The sequence below is a fragment of the Arachis ipaensis genome, chromosome B07 (genome assembly GCF_000816755.2).
Source record: "Arachis ipaensis cultivar K30076 chromosome B07, Araip1.1, whole genome shotgun sequence".
Classification (NCBI taxonomy): Eukaryota; Viridiplantae; Streptophyta; class Magnoliopsida; order Fabales; family Fabaceae; genus Arachis; species Arachis ipaensis.
Window position 1 is genome coordinate 20,106,122 of NC_029791.2, and position 23,215 is coordinate 20,129,336.

The following is a 23,215-nucleotide window of genomic DNA, read 5'->3' on the forward strand; positions in this document are numbered from 1 at the left end:
CAAATAAGTATTCAAAATATTCAAGTACTAACAAAAAGACCCTAAAAGATATTAACAATAAAATAACTCTTAAAATGTTTTAAAATTTGACAAAAGTAACCAAACGTTAACTATTTATATTTTTGTTAACAAAAAATGCTAAGATGGCTAATAAAAAAATGACTTCATGTTCATAATTATATGGCATTTTTAATTATTTTAATTTTAAAATAATAAAATAGTCTCAAATAAAAAACTTTAGCATTAATTTCTTTTTCTATTTTCTAAGCATCTATTAAAAATAACTCTCCATCTCTCCATTCTTCTTAAAGAAATTCAAACTCTTCAATAGAGGAGCAATACCACTCTCCTCCGTCATCACAAACAAAGACAACAACAATGTATCTTATTTTGTCTTTCACAATGAGATATCCCTCACTGAGCATTCATCCACCATGCCGGGTTCTGCCACTCTCAATTTTTTTTCTCTCGACATTGTCGACAAGGTCTTCCACCAAAACTCCGTCAATAGAACAATAACTTAAAGTCTTCAGCAACACCAATCAAAATAACAAAACTAGCAATAAGAAAACATAGTAGCACAAACATACAAAGTTAAGATACTATGCCACAGCAAAAGACTCCAAACAAATGACCCCTTTGCATGATTTTTTTATTTAAATTAAATAAATATAAAATTTACGAAAATACATAAAATATAGAGTAATTACTTAAATACACAACATACTACATCTCGGGTACTGAGAGAGTAACTCAATTATAGACATATACCGAGTATTAAGACTCTGGGCTATGACGTAACGAAAGGCTGACATATCCTCGTTGCACTCGAGATACGTGTCACGTGGAAAAACGGGTACTGAACACTCGAGATTTGTTCAAACGCTGATTAGGGTCTCAGTACCCGAGATACGCTCAAACATAGAAAACGGATCACTACACCCAAGATATAGTCAAAGACAAATTAAGGCCACAGTACCCGAGATATGTTTATTATGGTCTAGGTATCTCTACACCCTAGACATCTTGGAGAAAAATTCTATATATATTCTCCAATCTTCAACCATACCGTCAAAATTCATTTTTTTCTTTTCTCTCTCTCTTTATCCTTCAACTTTGTTCTAATGGATAATAATCAGTTCTTTTTTGTTGTAATTTATCCCAATGGGATAGTAAAAAACGGTGATGAAGGAGTGAGTTTTGAGTCTAATTCAACTGTGATGTTGTGCACTAACTGTGTTGATACCCTACATGCGATAAATACTGTTATACTCAACAATGGGTAGAATAGGTTCCAAGGAGGTTGGGTGGGTCACATATAGGGGTGTAAATTACCGAACCGGACCGAAAATTATCGCAGAACCGAACCGAATTTTACAACAACCGATTGAAAAACCGAAAAAACTGGTTTTTTTTGTTTTTTTCGAACTAAACCGATCGGTTCGGTTCGGTTTTCGGTTGTCTTTGCTAAAACCGAACCAAACCGGACCGAACCGAAAGATGAGGGTTCAGTGGAGTGTGATTTTACTAAGTTGCCCCCGTTAACCTAGGTATAAAAAGGAAACTCAGAAAAATAACCTAGCTTTCTTCTTCCCCTTTCTTCTTCAGCCGCGAACCCTAGCTAGCCTATACCCAGTTACCCAGTCTGCCAGCCACCCACACCTCTCTCCTCCATTCTTCGAAGGTTCCACGGTTCCACCTCCGAGCTCCATACTTGAGAGAAGGAGAGGCTGAGGGAGACAGAGAACTCGGCAATCGTCGCTCGAAGCCTCGAGGTCGTTCATCATCGCCGTCGAAGGGTCACCGTCGCAGGGTCGCCGTCGCAGGGTCGCCGTCGCAGGGTCGCCGAGCAACAAAGCCAAAGTCGAGCACTCGAGCAGCACTACTAGTGAGTCTCTTTGATTGCTCTTTCTTGTTCTTGTGATACTGATCATTGGCTTATTTGTATTGTTATGTGAGTTTCTAATTGTATGTTTAGTGATTTAGAAGACTTATTTAAAAATATACAAAGTTAATGAACAGAAAAAATGAAGTTATAGAGTTATTAGATCTAAGAAAATGTTGCTGTGTTGAATGTGTCTTATTTTTTGGGGTGAATCAGCAACCTCTTATTCTTGGTGATAACCATAAGTTGCAGGTGATTCCTTTATTTATCATTTGTTTGATTAAGCTGCTAACCATGTGGTGAACTGCCTTTTCATGTTGCCTTTTACATGATAAAGTAAATATTGAGTTTTAGTATATTACTGGAATGTTACTTAAAGATGCTGAAAAGAGACCATGATATCTTTGAGAATATTGGTCAACTATTTTATGACTTTGCCAGTACTATTAAGTGATATGACAGTGATGCATGATGAATAACTAAAATAGTTCGATTGTGTTAACAGCAGTGCTTAAAACTTGTTTTAGGTTTGTACTTGTAGGCATATGATGTGCATAAGCCTTTCTATTATCTAATAATACTTTTTTAACCATTTCTTAGTATTACATAGTTATGATTATTAAATTCTAAAACTCAAGCAATTTATTATATGAGAAGTGTGGTTAACGTAAACAGAGAAAAAGATTAAAAAAAGAAGGTAGTTTCTTGTTGGAATGGTTATCAATTATCACACATAAAATGTTGGCAGTTTAGATATCACTTAAAAGAGAATGAATTTATTTTAAAAATCTTATGACATTTATTTATCACTTTTTATTTGTGATGGATATCTCTGCATCTCTGTTCCGTCTTACCGAAGGTCTATTTTTTGTTCACTTTTCTGCTTCTTTAACTGTGCACTTTTGTCAAGTGGATTCATTGGTGGAAGATATTGGTTTATTTTATATAGAGGTTGTTTATTTTATTGGTGGAAGGTCCAAAAAAGAAATTTGTAGTTCCCTTTATGGTTTATGTTTATAATTTATAATCTATATTATGTTTATAATCTATATTGATTTTCTTGTTTTATTTTTGTAGAAATTGCACCAACCGGAGAAGATGAGGATGAGTCTGGTGTAGATTCTGATTAAACATGGTGGCTATTTGGCTTTTGTTTGTTTAAAAGTGAATGTTTCGGTTTAAACTGTGTTTATTGTTGTTGTTTGTGTTTATTGTTTTTGTTTTGCTAGACATTTTTAATTGTCTTTGTTTTATGTTTAATTAAGTTGAATTTGTATTGGATTTGGATGTGATAAACTCTTGTTATTCTAGTTTATTGAAGATTTTAAATATCATTTTATAGCATTTTAAATTCAGTTAAGCAGGTGTAAAAAACCGAAAAAATCGACCGAACCAAACCGCTGTTGGTTCGGTTCGGTTCGGTTCGGTTCGGTTCGGTTGGTCAAGCAGCAGCCAACCGAACGGTTGGCCTCTTGGAAAAACCGATCAGGTCGGTTCGGTTGGTTTTCGGTCCAAAATCGAACCGAACCGAGCCGATTACACCCCTAGTCACATATAGATTTTTGCACGTGCTTCCGAGCGGTGGATTTACTAACAAGTTATTCTGGCTTGAAAGGGGATCAACATGTGAGGGTAATGTTTGACGTATATGCGAGGCTAATACCACAACATGTGATGGAGTGGTATGTTGTGGTTCGTGACGTGGTTATTGGTGGTGGGCCATCCTCTGAGTCCTCAAGTAGTCTCGCTGAATGCAAGACCGATCCACTTTGTCCAGCCTTATGATAGTGCCGAAGAAGACGATAGCGAGGTCAATTCAGATTATGTTGCCGAATTTGGGTCATTAAACGAGAATTCTTCCTCAAATGAGTATGTGCCAGAGATTTCCACTGGCGGTGATGCTTAATTTTTCCTGCCTCCCCTTTTGCCTATTCATCAATTGTCAGAAGTTTCAAGTCATTATCATACTTTGAATTTGGATAAAATGCAGCTGGATGATATTTTCAATACTAGTCAAGGGGAGGATTACAATACCGACGGTAGGTTGGAATTTTGGGTTGGCCATAGGTTTAGGAACCGTGATGCTGTTCTTATGGTGGTGAACAACTATAGTATTTGAAAGAATGCCAAGCACAGAGTTTTAGAGTTGGATAGGCTTAAATACTATTGTCATTGCAAGAAATTCACCAGCGGTTGTCCATGGAGTCTTTATGTGGCACTACATCAGAATTTAAACTACCGGTATATTTTATTTGTTACTTTTGATGAAACTAAAGTCTATTATGTTAATTATGTCTTGTACTAAATGTTAACATCCATGAGTAATTTTGTAGGATGGTGTGTAGGTTTGGTGGACCACACACCTGTTTGACACCGACCATGTCTCAAAACTATGCTCAGTTGGATATTAGTTTGATTTGCAAGGTCATCCTACTTATAATAAAGACTGATCCATTTGTCTCTATCCCAGTGTTGCAAAGTGTGGTGCATCAAAGTTATCATTTCAAGCCATTGTATCGAAAGGTATGGATGGCAAAGTAGAAAGCGATTGCTCAAATTTTTGGTGATTGGAAAGAATCATACAACAAAATATCCGGCCTGTTACAATCTTTGCAAGAATGTCTCCCAGGTACGATTCACTTGCTATTCCGTATTATAATGGCAACATGGTTGACGGAGATTGGAGCTAGCTTGATAAGGTTTTTCAGTTATTCCCTCATTGCGTTGAGGCATTTAAGCACTGCAAGTCTTTTGTATCGATGGATAGGACACACTTGTATGGAAAAGATGTAGGCGTGCTTAAGATGGTAATAACAACATTCTGTCCATAGCTTTTGCATTAGTCGAGTCTGAGACAACTGAGTCATGGTCGTCTTTCCTATCGAATTTGAGGTAGCATGTTACTCCGCTGACGAGACTTCTTCTCATATCTGATAGATCACAAGTCATTTGCACTGCCCTAAATGCACCGCACAGTGGTTAGCATCCTCCCTCAGCACATCATGCTTATTGCATACGTCACATGGCTTCAAACTTCAATTCACGGTTCAAATGAACCGAAGGTAAGAGGTACCTTATAAATACATCGTATAGTCCAAGCAAAGAGGGTTGCGATTGGTACTTGGATGCTTTGGGTGGGTTATCCTGGGATATGTTGGATTGGGCTCTTCGATTAAGGAAGGGCTTATGCTTTCAGCATTGTGATGAAGGTCGTCGGTATGGTCACATGACGACGAATCTTTCAGAGTTTATAAATGCAGTGCTAAAGGGAATGAGGAACTTTTTTGTAGCGGCCATTGTTAGGGCAACTTATGAGAGGTTGCAACATCTAATCATGTGCAAAGGTCATGAAGCGCATGCTTAATTATAGGGTGGACAGATATTCTCACAGAGACTGTTAGCAGCTATAGAGAAGAATAGAAAGATCCTACCGATGATGAGAGTCACCCACTGTGATCGTAGCAAATCCGTATTCAGTGTGGAGGAGGTGGATCCAATAGAGGGATGGTGCCAGGCTTCATATCGCATTTGTCTTAATGCGCGTACATGCGACTGTGGATTATTTTAGTCTTTGCATTACCACTGTCATCACGCACTTGTGGCATGTGCAGCTGCGAGCATCGAGTGGGGGCACCTTGTTGACCTCGTGTATAAGATGGCTTCTGTTTTCAAGGTTTTTGAGATGGAGTTTCCGTCGATACTAGATGAGAAGATGTGGCCTATATGGTATGGTGCACAGCTGAAGCCTAACCCCTCCATGCGACGGAAGGCAACGGAGAGACTGGCATCTACCTGGTTGTGAAATGAGATGGATGCTGTGTACAGAGAAGAGATGCGGTCTTTGTCAGTAAGAGGGGCATAGTAGATGAGGATGTCCTAACGCTCCTTAGTCGGATTCTTTAGAGCTATAGTTTATGGTTTAGGTTTAGGTATGTTTGGTTTAAGCTAGTTTAACTCGAAATAAAGGAATATATGGTTTATATATAATCAAATAAAGTTTATCGTCATATATCAAATCTTTTAGTTTGTTGTCTTGTTTTCAATAAATTGGTCGTATTAACATAAAAGATTCAAACTTCTTAAAAACCATAAACCAGTCACATGTCCTACCTATAATACAAGTACATAATGTATAGTGATACATAAAAGACCTACATGGTAATACTACATAAACAAGAACCTAACTACTGATGCTGACCGCCATGATGGTCCAAGTGGTGTCCCATCCCACATCCATGAGGACGTGTCAATCTCTGAGGCCTTCCTGACCGAGGATGAATAACTAAGTGGCTCCCAGTGGGGGGTGTCTGCTGTGGTGGAGGTGTTGGTGGTACTACTCCATGCATGTATGGAGGCGGCGGTGGTGGAAGTGGTACTAATCCAATCATGTGTAGAGGTGGTGGTGGTGGTGGTGGAGTCTGGTAATACGATGATGGAAATGATCTATATTGATACAATGGTGGTAGTGGTGTCTGGTAATACGATGATGGCATTTGCTGGCTTGTCGGGTGAGCCTATGTATAGTCCAAACCATGCTCAGTATGCTATTGAACACCTGGACCTGTAGATGAGCCAGGTATATCGGTATGGTTTCTCCTAGTCCGATAATGATCTGCCAAATGATCTATTGCATCCCCAGGTGCACCCACGATATGAAACATGTCATCGAGTTGTATAACAATGTTTAAGCCGATGTCGAACTAGGTCTGGTCCCAGGCAACTCCATCATCCTGGTGACGAGCAGTGCTGGAGGAACCTGGCATGAGGCTCCTGGCCATGTCTACCTCATGCCTAGCAAAGAATCCCAAGCATGCCTCCTAGCCTGTCATCTCCTATTTGGGGCATCTGGTGGAAGCTGAAAGTAATCTCTCTGTCCCAAGGCAGTAGGGGGATATCAGTAGGCACTGCAGCTACTCTCGGATTAGCCAGGATGTCCTCCCCAGATAGAAATCAAACTTTACATGCTTGCTGCCACCATGTCTAGTTCTCTTGTGTCGGATGAGGATCAAGGATCCCATCTATGGTCACCAAGTGGTGTAGCTAGTAACGTCCCCTAAACAAATCGTACCTGTCACGGTGCACGTCGGGCCACCGACATCATCTCCCCTCGTCGTCTTGAACAGAAACTCGTCGACGTTAACCGGATCTGCTGACCTATGCTGTTGCCACCTAAGCTATCTCATTACTCTGTCCACATGATGAAACTCTAGACAATGAGAGTAGACGAGGGTGACAATAGTCCTCTATGTATAAATTTCTTCGTCACTACTAAGCCAATCAGGAGAAATCTAATGTAACTGGAGATCTTTATATGGTGTCCATTGAAACTAAAAAAATTGCATAAAGTACAATAATTAGGAATGAATCACCAATACCTGAAATAAAGTAGAAAACAAAACATCTCGTACCTCATCAAAGGTGAGGCCATCAATACGATGACGTAAACTCTGGATCCTGCCATTGTGGCGATCCCTGCTTTGTGTCCTAGTCTTGCCAACTTACGCACAATAAAAATAATTAACAGCAAAAATTTAGTTATTTACAATAATTAACTTTTTCTACTATTTATAAGATGTTAAATTAAAATTTTAACAATAAGTACATACCTAGTTGCAAGTGGAAACCTAATGACGTCATATTATTCCGGTGGACAAAATGACAGAAACCTATGGTAGATCCAGGAAACAACAAGTGGCATGCATCCCGCAATGTCAGTCACATCACACCCAATAGCGGTGTAAAGTGAGTGGTACGTGTGTGCCAGTAGTGCAGACCCCAAGACAACTGCCTACAATGATCGAAATCCACCAGCAATAGCAACCATTTCAAAGGAACAAGTGTAGTTGACTTGTCTGTGAAAAGAAACCCCTCGATAAGCATCATCAAGTAGCACCTAGCATACTTACGGAGTGTATCTAGATCTGCCCCAGGTGAAATGTGTGAAACCCTCTTCTTCAGCCAGGTCATCATTAAACTGAAAACATGCTTCCTATCCTCTGGCTGTGGTGGCGGTCTGTCGCCAAGTATATCCTCAACCCACTCCCATGTGGAGTGTCCATGGTACTACTAGAAGTCTGTGGTACAACCCCCAATCGGCTCACGCTCAGTGCACAAACTATGATAGTAAACAACATCTTGAAGCATATGCTAACCTCATCCCATGGAAGGTGGAAGCTGTGGGTCTCAAGCCTCCACTGCTCGACAAATGCAGAGATTAAGGAATTGTCAAGCATAAAATTCCTCAACTCTACTGCATGTCCAAATCCCGCCTCCCTGATATAAAGCAATAGGATGTCCGACGAGGGGATGACGCATCCAGATCTTGAGTAGTCTTTCTTATATTTTCTTATGTTTTTCTCTTGTTTCCGTAAGTTTAGTTACATAATCTTCCTTTAATCTCATTACTTTATAATGTCATTTGCTACTAAGTGTTTTCAAAGTATTTTTAAGAAAATACATTATTAAAGAGATAAAAATCAAGTAGCAAAGAGGAGATGAATCAAGAGGCAAGTGTTGCATGGAGAACCAATGCAAGTACGTGAAGATCAAAATCATGCAAACCATGTAAAGAGCTGGCATGCAACGCCCTAGAGAGGAAGGGAGGGGCGTGCAACTCTTTGGGTGCAAGAGTAAAGGACGTGCCACACACTAGAACTAGGAGGAGGGGTGTGCCATGCCCATGAGAAGATTGATGCATGGCATCCACGCCATGAAGAGCAAGTGCCACGCCCATGAAGTAACAAAGCATGGCATGCCACACAGTGAAAGAAAAGTGCCACGCCTGGGAGGAAAATCAACCCCTAGGAGCAAATTGCAATGCTGTCAATCATGACCTCTTCACACTCAAGTGACCATAATTTGATGAGCTAGAGAGGTCCAAATGAAGCAATTCAAATGATGTTGGAAAGCTAACATCTATAGCTTCGAAACAATATACATATGTCTTTAGTGGATGTTCAGTTTGGGCCACAAACAACCCTCACTTTCCCAGCTCGAAAATCAGCGAAAATGGCAAGGCGTGGCATGCCCAGACAAGCACGTGGCACACCCAAACACCCAAGGCAGCAGCGTGGCATGCCCAGACAGCCCTTTTACATCCCAGACTTTCAATTTTACACGCCTAAAAGACCAAATTTCATGTCAAGCAAGCCCACAAACCCGTGGAAGATGTAATTTTGATTAAGATTGTGGAAGATTCTATAAAATAGGATTTGATTTGAATTAGTTTTGACTAGAATTTGAATTATTGTTATTAGTTATTTTAATCTTCTTAAAAGATAAGATAAAGATTTAGTTTTTGAATTTGAATTATTAGAAAACCTAGGATTTAAATAAGTGAGATTGCTCACAGAGAAGGGACATACGGGGAGAGGATCTTTGGATCCTATTCCACCTATTCTTCTTTTCTTTTGCTTTGTTTTTGAATTTTTCATTAGTCACTAAACCTTTGTCAAAGGGTTAGGAGCTCTGTTTATGTTTCGATGGTTTATTAATCTAAGTTTTCTTTTGTTTTAAAGCTTTGCATTAATCTATTTCATGATTGAGTATTTCGTTCTTCATTACTAAAGGATTAGTAGCATCGACAAGTGTGCTAATTCCGTTTTGGATTTATTTACTGATTCGACAAAACTGATATTCAAAATGTGCTTGAAAACTCTTTCACGTGACTTTTTAAATCGACTAGACATAGTAGTTTTCTAAGTGTGCGACACAATACATGATTTTTAACTACCCTAGTTTTGAATACGTGACATATAATTCGGATTAGGATAATTCTTGAAATTATGTTTTCTCATAAGATTCAATCGGACAGGACTAACTTGGATACGTGACATATAATCTGACCCAAAGACTACTTTTAAATCTTATGAGGAACTAACTCGGATTTTGCACTTAATCTTTTCAATTAATCGATTGACCAAGACATTGGCGGTTGGTTAATTGAGAAGAAACCGAGAAGCCGAGACATCGGAAATAAGTTACTTAAGATTTGTCGTGAATAGAGATTTTCAAGCTTTAGAATTAGGTTAAGAAAGTTTAATTCTCCTAAGAACATGAGCATCTCTGAAGCCTTAGATATTCACCACCATTGATTTCTTCCAATTCAACAATTACTGCCTCTAAAGCATTCACTCTTCAGCACTCCGGCATTCAAGCATTCTAGGGTTCTTCAGCATTCCTCAATCTAGGTTCTATTGATCTAATTAGTAGTTAATTCGATATTTGCATGCTCAGTCCTTTAATCCTCATGGTAATGATATCCACTCACCGTGGTATTACTTGAACGATCTGGTGCACTTGCTAGTATCTGTGAGTATTACTTTTCGCTCATCAAGTTTTTGGCACTGTTGCTGGGGATTAACTGAGATTGACATCATACATTAAATTAAATTGCTAAATTAGATCCTATTTTTCTTTGTTTTCATTTTGTTTCCATTCTTCTTATTTTGGTTCCTTTTAATTATTAGGGTTTAATTAGTTTTGTCCCTTTTGTTTGCATTTTTGTTTATGTTCTTTTCATTATTAGGATCTATTTTATTTTGTTCTTATTCATTCCACACGATACTTTTAATTAAGTTTGATGTTGCTCTTTTGTTTTGTTAATTTTAGTTTTTATTGCTTCAATTTTTGTTTCTTTCCACTGGTGCCTTTGATTTGCCTGTTTGTATCCAAAGAAGTAATAGACCCCATGAACAATCTTTGCTCTCAGCAAGTGTATGTTTTAACAAGTTTTCTTACTCACAGCACAAGTAGAACAATTGCATGTTTCACAATCCCCTGACTATGATTTTTATGGAGAAGTAGACATGGTTTATTCCTCAAAGTGGGGGAGTAATCCCTATCCCCTCAGATAGAGGAATTATCATGATGATTGGTTTGGCCAAGGCCAAAAGTGCTCCAATTTTTTCCACTAACAGCAATTGGAGTTAATGCAACCCCAAAATTCTTTTGAGCTTACCATAAAAAGTTTGTCTCAATCTACTCAAGAGTTTGCATAAGAAAATCAAGATTTCATGCAAGAAACAAGAACAAACTTCAAAAACTAAAAAAGTTTCTTTCAACAATTTGGAGAAGTAATTAGACTCAATTGCCAAACAATTGGCAGAGAAGCAAGCAAATCTCTCTCCAAGTGACACAATGTCTAATCCTAGAGAGGAATGCAAGGCCACCAACCTGAGGAGTCCATGCCCTAATGAATCAGAAGGTTGCATGAAGGTTGATGTAATTGACCCAATTATCCAAGAAGTTCTTAATGAAAGGGCCCTTTAGAACTATGTACAGCACTTAAGTCCCGAAAAAGAAGAAGAACTAGAAGAGGTGTGGTCAATAGAGGAATTCATTGAAAGAAGGATTGTAGTCAACAAACAAAAAGCACTATCTTGAAGAAGAAGAAGGTCAACAAAAATTAATCTCTCTGCTATCCTAGAAAGCGGTATGAGTCAAGCTAGTGACGTTAAAAGAGCACCTGTTGGTAGGCAACTCAGTCGGTTAATATTCTTTTTCTTTTCTTCTCCATTAAGGTCCTTTCTTTTAACTAATTGGAAGAAAAGAAAAACAAATACTTTAATGAATAAGTTAGATCTTAGTTAATTTTTGCTTTCTACTCATAGTTTTTCTTTATTGATTTTAATTTTCAAAACTAGTTTTCAAAAGTTTCATTACCATCACTATTTTCTTCTTCTCCCTCTTCATGCAAATTCACCTTATTTCTCATATTAATTTTTCTGCATCCATTTTCATTCAAGTTCTATCTTTTTAAAAAAAAAAGCATGCATGCATCACGTAACACAATATGTACTTAGCATTTTATGTTCTTTCATATTCTTCACCACTTTATAATATGTCCAAACCCTAAGTTTCATGTTCACCAATCTGTACATGGACAAACTCTAAGTTTGGTGTTGCAACTAAGACCAAGAATGAGGATGAAGAGAGCAACAAGGATAGAGAATGAATCTGGTAACAATTGTGTATGGTGGTTAGTAATTCTTCATTTCTTTAAGTTTTCTTTCGTTTTTCTTTTCCTTTCTTTGCATCATGTTTATTCTTTGTTCTATTTTGCTATTATGCTTATTATGGAACTTGTCCTCCAAGCCTCTAATCACATGAAAAACAGTTGTTCTAATGGAGAAAAGTTGAATCTATTAAACAAAGTCCTATTATATAAAATGGTGGTCCATGACTTGTGATTGTATTTCATGGAATGTGATAACATGTGAATAGTCATGAATGAAAGGGAAGAATAATTCTTCATAAACAGAGATTTAGAGAAGTATTATAAGATCTCTAAATATCCCAAAAAGATCTTTGAATTGAAAAGAAAAAGTTAAAGAGAGAAAAGAAACAACAAGAAAAGAACAAAATATGAAAAGATCAAAAGAAATTCAAAGTTACAAAGCTCTGAGTACCAATGGCTAAAGAGTCCAGTTATGTGTCTATGGTGTTTATAGTCCAAGAAAAGGCTTGGGTGATTAGATCCGAGGGGTGCTTCATCACCCGGTAACTTGGGCCAACTTGCTCGGGATTATCGATCAAAAGCCCACTATCAAGAGCCGCCTTGAAACATAACATTTAGAAGTCCAAAAAGGCTCTAGGCATCAATGTCTGTGAAATCAAGTCTTTAGCTATATTCTTGTGGTGCAACCGTGTCAAGGAGAGACTTGGGTAATTAGATCTGAGGGGTGCTTTATCACCCGGTAACTTGGGCCAACTGGCTCGAGATTATCGATTAAAAGCCCACTATCAAGAGCTACCTTAGACGAAGCATTAAGAGTTAACAATTGAAAAATTTCTCTCTATCAAAAGAAAATCAAAAGACTCAAGGATCAACCAAAAACTAAGAAAAAAGCTTTCATAATATCATCTGAACCCAAGTTTGTGAGAATTGTTTGCTCTCAAGACTTTAAGAGTCATTAGAGAAGAAAAGTCAGTTTATGATCACAAGGCTACTAAATCCCATTGTTAATACGGACATGAGTTTTCAAGAGGTTCAAGTCTTCTTCATTAAATCTAATTATTTTCTTTTCTTTTTGCTTGAGGACAAGCAAAGTTTCAAGTTTGGTACTGTGATGCATTCGCATCTTGAGTAGTTTTTCTTATATTTTTCTCTTGTTTTCATAAGTTTAATTATATAATCTTCCTTTAATCTCATTACTTTTTAATGTCATTTGCTACTAAGTATTTTCAAAGTGTTTTTAAGGAAATACATGATTAAAGAGATGAAAATCAAGTAGAAAAGAGGGGATAAATCAAGAGGCAACCATTTCATGGAGAACCAAACCTAAAGTCCTAAACCTAGCACAGTGCCGCAACCTCACTCTCTCAGTCTCTCAAAGAAACCTCAAGCCCCAGCACGGCAGCGTCGAACCCTAGCACTGTCGTCCTCCACCATCACTGGTCTTAAACCTAGTGCAGCACCGCAACCTCACTCTCGCGAAGAAACCTCAAGCCCCAGCGCCGAGCCCCAGCACCTCCCAGCACCGTCGTCCTCCACAATCCACGGCACCATCGCTGACTCGCTAGACGGTACCCTCATAGACAGCATCCTCACTGACAACACCCAGCCACCACAGCATCGTTTTCGTCGTCGTGGTCAGCACCCACAACACCGTCTCCTCCATACCGTCTCTCTCCCCGTCTCCTCTATCGTCTTCGCACACAGCAGCTGCCAAGTCAGATATGGAGCCTCTGAGTCATGTATTCAATTTCTGTTCAATGTATTTATTTAGTGTATTCGGTAATGTATTTGTTATGCTAATTGTTGTTCATTGTTCAATGTATTTGTTGTGCTGAAATTGTTAGTAATTTATTTTGTTGTTGTTGTATTTGTTAGTATTTTGTTGATGATGAATTGTTGTGCTGATTGTTTCTCATTGTTCAACGTATTATTATGCTGAAATTGATAGTAATTTATTTTGTTATTGATGTATTTGTTAGTATTTTGTTGTTGATGTATTGTTGTGCTGAATTTTGTTCATTGTTCAATGTATTTTTTGTGCTGAAATTGCTACTAATTTATTTTGTTGTTGATGTATTTGTTAGTATTTTGTTGTTGATATATTGTTGTGCTGAAATTGTTAGTAATTTATTTTGTTGTTGATGTATTTGTTAGTATTTTATTGTTGATGTATTTATTAGTATTTTATTTAATTATTTGTTCAGTGTATTTATTCGTTGTAGTTGTTATTGATTTTTTGAAATTGCTAGTAATTTTATTTTTGTTATTCAATGAATTTGTTTATGCAGTTTGATATCAGTTTAAGTAAGAATATGAGCGACACTAGAGAAGCAGCAGGAGCTGTTGTTGCTCTTTCGAATGAATCTGCAAGCATCAGATCTCCGACTGCATTGCCTGCAGCACCAGCTCCTCGTAGAAACACAAGGAAGCTTGCTAATAGAGACCAAGAAAAGAGACCACTGAAACTGATACCGATGAAGGTAAGGAAAAGCCTTGTAGACCTAGGTCTTGGATATGGGATCACTTTACTAAAGATGAAACTAGTAATCCATAGTACCCTAAAGCTAAATGCAATTGTTGTGGGGCTAGTTATGCTTGTGATACACATAAAAATAGCACCAATAATATGAAAAATCACTTGCTGTCGCAATGCAAAAAATTTTCTAAAGAGGCATTATATCCTACTCAAAAGTTTCTTTGTTTTCAAGATGTGATAAAAGATGATGAAAAAAGGATAGGTAGTTCACTTTCTGCTGTGTCTTTTGATATTGATCTTTGTAGACAAACCCTTGCTAGAATGATTATTATGGATGAATTGCCTTTTTTGCATGTTGAGGGGAAGAGTTTTCGTTATTATATGAGTTGTTTGCAACCCAAGTTTTCAATTCCTAGAAGAATCACAGTTGCTAGGGATTGTTGGAAGCTTTATTTGAATGAAAAAACTAAGTTGAGCTTTATTTTTAATCAAACAAATAAAAATATTTGTTTGACTACTAATTGCTAGTCATCTGTGCAAAACTTGAACTATCTTTGCCTTACTGCTCATTACATTGATGTTAATTGGAAACTACAAAAAATAATCTTAAATTTTTCTGCTATCAAAAATCATAAGGAAAAACAATTGGTAGGAAGATTGAGAGATGTTTGTTAAGCTAGGGGATTTTTTGGGGTTTTTCTATAACGATTGATAATACTAGTTCAAATGATGTTGCTATTTCTTACTTGAAAAGTAGAATGGAGGATTAGAACTCACATCCATTGAAGGGAGAGTTTTGCATGTTAGATATTGTCCTCATATTTTAAATCTTGTTGTGAATGATGGGTTGAGAGAAATGCATAATTCAATTTTAAAGATTAGGAATGCAATTAGGCATGTGTGTGCATCACCAGGTCGTATTGAGAGGTTTAAGGCTATGATTAAGGGAGCTAGAATTAAAAAAATGCACTATGTATTTAGATGTTCCTACCAAACGGAATTCAACTTTTTTAATGCTTGAAAGTGTTTTGAAGTTTCAAAAGGAATTTAAACGATTGGAGAAGAGAGACTCAGAATATGCTATGATGGCTGGTGGAATCCCTAAATATGAGGATTGGGAGAATCCAAGACATTTTGTAAAGTTTTTAAAAATATTTTATGATATAACCAACAAAGTTTCTAGTTCAATATTTGTTACATCTTCTCAATATTTTAATGATTTTTGTAAAATATTGTCTACACTTAAGCATTGGATGGGAAGCTTAGATCTGGTGCTTTCAGGAATGGCTGAGAAAATGAAGTCTAAGTAGATAAGTATTGGAAAAATATAAAAAATACAAATATGATGATTTTTATTGCAGTAATTCTTGATCCTATTTATAAGCTTCAGTTGATCAAATAGAGTTTTAAGAAGTTGTATGAAAAAGAAGATGCCGGTTTCTTGACTTCAAAGGTGAAGGAGATGCTTTTCAAGGTGTTTAATAGCTATAGGCCATTTGGTGGAAATGATAACTATCAAAGATCTACTTATCAAGATCCTCCTGAAATTGGCACACAAGAGCTTGATGCAAATGAAACTTCTTTTGCTATGAAATTTGAGAAAAAAATGCAATTTAATGAGAGTGTTAACAAAAATGAGGTCAAAGATTCACTTTGAACATAAAACCTACCAACTATGACATACACTTATAACACTTTTTATTAGTAGCATAACCAATAAATATGCAAGGATTAGACTTGAATTTCAATTTGTGAGTATTATAAGATCATAAATGAGGAAAATACAAGCATCCAAATACTTTGAAAAAAATATAATCTGAGACTTCATTAAAAATAAGTTCATGTGGAAAAATATGAGAAATGACAGTAGAGGCCATTCTATTAATGAGAAAAACAGATGTTAAAAATGCTTCATCCCAAAAGGACAAAGGCAGAGAGGTTGTGGCTAGCAATGCTAAGCTAGTCTCAACGATATGTTTATGCTTTTTTCGGTTAAACCATTTTGTTGTGGTTATGAGGGCATGATAATCGATGCAGAATGCCTTCTTGATGAAGAAATTATTTAAATTCATTAGAGAGATACTCTCCTCCATTATCAGTCTGAAATGCTTGAATGTAATAGCTAGTTTATTTTTCTATGAAGCTTTTATATTATTTAAACACCTGAAAAACTTGAGAATTATGTGTAAGCAAGTAGATACCAGTATGCCTAGAGAAAAATCTATAAATGATACATAAAATTCGTATCTATTGTGTAAAATGATTGGGACCACACATCAGAAACTACTAATGCAAGCGGGTAGTCGTAATCATGAGAGGATGCAATATAAGGAAGGCAATAAGATTTAGTCATAATATCTTTTTGAATAGGAAAATTACACCTTTCAATTATTGATTTGACTATTGGCAGAGAAGGATGGCCAAAGTGTTTATGATACACATATAATGAAATACAATAAGCAACTAAAGCAGTGTGAGAGTTAGACGAAGATTCATGTTTAGACATGTAAGTTCATTAAAATTTGTATAAGTCTTTGTCAGTCTTGCCTCGGAGAAGAACTTCTTTGGTAGTCTGTGATTTAACCAAGCAAAAATTAGGCCAAAAGAAGAAATAAACGTGATTATCCCTTGCAAAACGTGATACACTAATTAGATTTTGAGTAATGGAAGGAACATATAGTAAGTCATATAACTTATATTTTTTAAAAGGATGATTAGATTGTAAGTAAGAGTGTCCAATTCTAGAGATTCTCATACCTGCACCATTACCTGTATAAACATGTTCTTGTCCTTGATATTTTGTGTAATTATGAAGGTTAGATGTATTATTTGAGCAATAATGAGTAGCACCAGAATCAACATACCATGAATTATCACCAATAGATGAGGGGGTTGCAATCATTACTTTTGGGTTGTTAAAGGAGGAGGTGGTGGTAAAACTCTTGATTGATTATTAATTTTAGATTGTTGAGGAGAGAATTGATATGTCTGATCAAATTTAAAATAGCAATATGAAGTAACATGACCAAACTTACCATAAATTTGGCATTGTAGACAAGTTCCAGAATTCCGTGAAGATCTGCCTCCACGCATATTTCTTCCTTCTCTGCCTCTTTTACCAAATTGAGTGCCTCTACCAAGACTAGGGTTAGTAGTCCTTCCAAAATTGCTAAGTAATAAAGATTCTTGGTTTTTGAATTTAGTAGTTGTAGTATTGGTGAAATGAATATGAACCATAGAAGATTCAGGTTTCTTGTACTTGTCAATAATCTCTTATTGAGTCATCAAGAGATCTTCTAAATCTGATATAGCATAGGGAAGGTCTTTAGCAGTGACAAGAGTGACGAAAGAATGATATTCTTCATCTAACCCATCAAGGATCACATTAATGTACTCTGAATCTGTTAGTGGAGCTCCTATAGCTGCTAAAAAATCAGTAATTTTCTTGATTTTCACAAGATAATAAGCAATTGATCCATTTTTTTGATAATCTTTAATTGAGGTTGTAATTGTCAAGCTCTTGCTTTTGTTTTGGATGCAAAATGAGTATGAATTCTTGACTAAATTTCATGAGTAAAATGACATGATACGAATCCTGTGGGACAAACTGAGAACTGTCATATGCCAATTAGTCCAATTACAAGAGCAACAACTAAGAGAATAAAAGAAGGTTTTGCAAACATGGCTAAAATCATGTGTTCAGGAGATGCATCAAGAATTGGGCAAGACAATTATTAACGATTATCAAAAGTTAAACGTCTTACTATTTTACAAGATGCATTGAAGACTCTCATTAGTTAAGATGAATTAAAAGAGACATTACTTTTTTAGAATTTATTTTATGTTTATTTTATTTTTGTTGTTTGTTTGTTTTAGGTCCATTTATGATTTGGCCCATTTTTTTATTCTAGTGAACTTATGAGTTAGGATTTTAAATTTAAAAGATATAAAAACCCTCTAAAACTTAGTCGCCACTTTTTTTTTCTTAATTTGATGAATGAAATTTTTTTTAAATTTCTTTGAGAAACTTGGGTGTGAACAGATGAGGTAGAGTGATTCTCTTAACTGTTGTATCAGAAAATCAAATTGAGATAGAGAAGTCTCTTTCTTTGATCTTTCATCTTATTTTACGTTACGTTCCGTAACATTTAGTATCAGATTTTAGGTATTAAATTAATTTTTATTAATCTATATTCGTCTTCTTGTGTGTCCTCATAATTAAAAAAAATAAGTTGTATTATCGTATAAAAAAAACTGAAAAACAAAACTTTCGATGATTATTATTATCTCTTTGTATTCTATGTCTAGTCCTTTTTTTCAGTCTTTTTTTCTTATTGTGGTGTTGGATTGTCTCTATCATTCTTATTTTATTTGATTTCTAAAGTACAACAGTTAAAAAGATTCAAGAGTGGTAAAAGGCAAGAGTGGTGAGTTCAACAGAGGGTAAAAGCCAATTTTGAGAATAAACACGAGTGTCCACCTTTGAGTGAAACACATGAGAGCGATATCTAGTTTCCATATTCCTCTAGTATTTATGTTCTTTAATTGAAGTTATTTCCTGTGTCGGTGCTCTTTTTGCTTTTATCTTTCAAAAAAACAAAACCTACCTAATAAATAAAACGCAGCTGTGCACCTTTATACTCTTAATATTCGTGCCTTGTTTTTTCAGTATATTAAGGTTCTTGTAGTGTGTTTTTTTACCTTCCTTTCTTTATTTAATTTTATTCTTTTTATCTTTTTCCTTGCAGCCAATATCACTTAAAAGCATTCAGTGCAACAAAAAAAAATTGTGTTATCGTATAAAAAAAACTCAAAAACATAACTTTTTGATTATTATTATTATTATTATTATTATTGTTATTATTATCTCTTTGTATTCTGTGTCTTAGTCCTTTTTTTAGTCTTTTTTTTTTATTGTGGTGTTGGATTCTCTCTATCATTTTTATTTTATTTAATTTTTAAAGTGCAACAGTTAAAGAGATTCAATAGTGGTAAAAGATAAGAGTGGTGAGTTTAACAGAGGATAAAAGCCAATTTTAAGACTAAACACGAGTATCCACCCGTGAGTGAAACACGTAAGGGAGTGATTGTGAGATCTTTCTATAATATTTTTGTTACAGGTTCATTGTTATGACAGCTCATTCCGAAGATACCTTAGTTGACATGAAGTTGATGCAAAGGGCCATTCAACACTTAACTAATCGCTTGACTAAATTGGAAGCATAGAGGCATGAGGTGACACAGACACTGTCCAAGAATATTAAACAAGGACCTTTTTGGAATCGGCGTCAAAATCATGTACCTTCTGATGATGACTCTGATGGGGTTATAACACCTTGACATAAAAGTCAAGATAGCAATATCAATGTCATCAAGATGCAAATACCACCATTCAAAGGGAGAAATGATCCTGAAGTTTATTTGGAGTGGGAACAAAAGGTGGAAAGAATTTTTGCTTGTCATAATTACTCTGATGTAAAGAAAGTTCGTTTGGCAGCAGTTGCATTCTCTGACTATGCTTTGCTTTGGTGGGATGAATTAGTGAAGACAAGACGGCGGAATGATGATCACCCTATCGAGTCTTAGGATCTTATGAAGCGTCTCATGAAAAAAAGATTTGTGCATTCGTACTACTACAGGGAAGTGCATCAGAAGTTACATCGGCTGACTCAAGACTCCAAGTCTGTTGAAGACTACCATAAGAAAATGGAGATGTTTATGATTACTGCCAATATAGAAGAGGACACTGAGGTTACTATGGCACGATTTGTGGGTGTTTGAATAGAGCAATTGCTGATGTTGTGGAGTTACATCATTATGTGGAGATGGAGGATTTGGTCAGTATGGCAATGAAGGTGGAGAGGCAACAACAAAGAAGAGCACCAAGAGGATTATCTCATGCTAATCTAAAGTGGGAGTCTCGTAGTGCTGACACAACAAAGACTAAGGTGTTGAACCCAATACATTGTTTGATGCTACGAAGAAGAAATGTAATTCTAACTCTTCTTCTGCTACTTCTAGACATCGAGATATTAAATGCTTCAAGTGTCATGGTATGGGTCATTATGCTAGTGATTGCTCAAACAGGAGATTGATGGTTATTAGAGGAGATGATATTGTGTCTGATTCTGATCATAGTGATGATTCTGATCATAATAGTATGCCATCTTTGGAGGATTGTTCTGATTGTGATGTTGAGTATGCAGTCCATGGTGAATCTCTTCTTGTTAAACGTGCTTTGAATTCGCAGGTGAAAGAAGATAGCCTAGAGTAACGCCAAAATCTTTTTCACACTAGATGCTTGATGAGTGGAAAAGTGTGTAGTCTGATTATTGATGGCGGGAGTTGGACTAATGTGGCTAGTACATTTATGGTGGAGAAATTGGGTTTGACATGTGTTCGACATCCTAAACCATATACGTTGTAGTGGTTGAATGACAGTGGAGAGATCAAGGTTGATAAACAGGTGACAATTGCATTCTCTATAGGAAAATATGTTGATGAGGCATTATGTGATATGGTGCCAATGCAAGCTTGTCATTTATTATTGGGGAGACCTTGGCAGTTAGACCGTCGAGCATTTCATGATGGTCACACGAGTCGGTTCTCCTTTAATTTTAATGGTCGCAAGATCACTCTTACTCCTTTATCGCCTAAGGAGGTTTACCTTGACCAGTTGAAACTTCAACAGGATACCAAGGGGAACATGGGATGTGAGATCACAGAAAAATCTGAGAGAAAAGAGGCTATGAGAGAAAAGAATATAGCAAAAGGCCCAAAGGTGAGTGAAAATAAAGAAAAGAGTCCATGTCATGAGAGCGGTGCAAATACAGAGAAAATTGAGAAAGTTGAGAGAAAATTATGTTTCTTTGCAAAAGAGAGAGATTTAAAGAGTGCTTCATGGTTTAGTTTAGGGATATTTTATTCTCTGACACTGACCTTAACCCAAATTTGCCAAATAACTTTGTCTCTTTGTTGCAGGAATTTGTCGATGTCTTTCTTACTGACGTGCCACGTGGTTTGCCTCTATTACGTGGGATTGGGCACCAAATTGATTTTATTTCTGGTGCTAGCATTCCTAATAGACCAGCCTATAGGAGTAATCCTGAAGAGACAAAGGAGCTTCAAAGACAAGTGGAGGAGTTATTAGCCAAAGATCACATCAGGGAGAGTATGAGTCCATGTGTTGTACCAGTTTTGTTGGTTCCAAAGAAGGATAGTACTTTAATGATAAAACAATAATGAAACACAAACAGAAACAAGAACACAAGAACTTACGATGTGACTGACTCTTTTTTTTATGATAAAAGAAGAACAAATATAGATTAATAAGAATTAATCTAATACCTGAGATCTGATACCAAATGATAAAAAAAATAAAAAGATAAACAAGACAAGAATTAAAATTGAATAGAAAAGATAAATTGTAATTGAAATAAAAATAAAAAAGGATAGGTTGAAATTGAGTACAAAGAGAATCACTCTACTTTCTACCCAATTTCTTGATGCAACAAGAAAGAGACTTCTCAACCTAACTTGTCAACGCCATAGTTTGAGAATTGAATCGAAGGGAATCCTCAACCTTCTACCCAATTTTCCGATGCAACAAAAAAGGGACTCCTCAACCTCAATTGTCCACACCATGGTTTCATTACGAAACCAAAAGGGGGTTTTCAAATCTCTAAATCATTCTTTTTTACGATTACCCTAGTTTATGAGGTATTTATAACCTCTTATTAGGTTAAAATATATAAAATCCTAAGTCCACAAATATAAGGCCCAATCTAATAATTAAATAAATAAAATAAAAATACATCAAATTAAATTAAAATATTCTAAAAATGTAAACTAATACCTTCTAAATAACATTTGAACTCTTCATATTACGAACATTTGAAGCACGTATCATGACACCCAATTACATGATGCTGAAAAGAAGAGTCCATGGAAGCAAATAATCAAGAAGTAACATTATAATCATCTGTACGCCATTGCTTGTAGGTTTTTTATTTTGACTTGTTAGCTTCATCTTCAAAGGAATCATATCTCTTGGGATCTTTTCTATTTTTAGATGTTCTTGCAGTTCTTAATCGTAGATAGTGAGTGTAGTAAGATAACTCCATGTCAAGAAATCGTTGTCATTGAATTTTTTGGCAAGAGGCACTAAAAAAAATTTGTGTGCAACTGTATTGAGAATGGTGGGTGAGCCTTGTACCAGTTTTAGAAAATCTTCTGGTGTGATATTAGCAAAATTTGAGGAGTTTGAAGAATTATAGTCAGTCATAGATCAGTTAAACTCTTGATATCATGTTTGAATATTAAAAATGATAGAGAGAAGTAGAATGCAGAGAGTAAAAAAAATGAGAAAATGAATATTTTGTGTTATTATTTTTGGTAACAAAAATACAAGTATATATATTAGTATTGCAGAATTTAACACCAACTCTAACAGAATGTATAATTTTTTAACAAATTTGTAACTGACTTTTATTAAGGAAAATTTTTTTAACTGATTCTGATTCTCCTAACATTAACTAGTTTTAAATGGTTCTTTCTTCTAGATTTGGGATGTGTTTTTTTTATATGTTTTAGATATTTCTTTTTCTTATGTTTTGGATGATTTTTCTTTTTAGGTTTTGGATGATTTTTTAATAATTTTGAATTTTTTTTCTTAGCTTTTGGATATTTTTTTTTCTAATATTTTTAGATGTGTCGTCTGTTAGATTTTAGATTTTCTAAAATGATTTTAGATATCTCTTTTTTGTTAGATTTTTTATATTTCTTTTTGTTACGTTTCAAATATTTTTTTTATTAGATTTTGGATATTCGTTTTACAATGATTTTTATTTTTTTATTTAATTTTAAATATTTTTTATAATAATTTAAATTTATGTTC

At 35.7% G+C, this 23,215-nt stretch overlaps 2 protein-coding genes across 2 annotated transcripts in view; both read right to left on the reverse strand.

The window, feature by feature from the left end:
- The window catches only part of LOC107609720 (cold-inducible RNA-binding protein), a 29,529-nt gene extending 11,964 nt beyond the window's left edge, over window positions 1–17,565 (reverse strand). The window contains exons 1-2 of the mRNA XM_021107464.1: window positions 17,554–17,565; window positions 1,621–1,626 (exon numbers count right to left, since the gene is read on the reverse strand). The gene's annotated coding sequence lies outside the window, so the exon portion shown is untranslated. The remainder of the gene's footprint in view (window positions 1–1,620; window positions 1,627–17,553) is intronic.
- LOC107606872 (leucine-rich repeat extensin-like protein 2) lies at window positions 6,070–7,522 on the reverse strand. Its single transcript, XM_016308880.1, has 3 exons — window positions 7,492–7,522; window positions 7,294–7,382; window positions 6,070–6,399 (listed from the first exon to the last, which is right to left on the reverse strand). The coding sequence occupies exons 1-3, from the start codon at window positions 7,520–7,522 to the stop codon at window positions 6,070–6,072; spliced, it is 450 nt and encodes a 149-aa protein (XP_016164366.1).

What these genes read in the sequence shown, in the direction of transcription:
- LOC107606872 (XM_016308880.1), bottom strand. Translation starts at nt 7,522, where the DNA reads ATGACGTCATTAGGTTTCCACTTGCAACTAG. An exon ending in AGGTTTCCACTTGCAACTAG is followed by an intron (nt 7,383 to 7,491) that starts GTATGTACTTAT and finishes ATTGTGCGTAAG; the next exon opens with TTGGCAAGACTAGGACACAA. An exon ending in ATGGCCTCACCTTTGATGAG is followed by an intron (nt 6,400 to 7,293) that starts GTACGAGATGTT and finishes GACTATACATAG; the next exon opens with GCTCACCCGACAAGCCAGCA.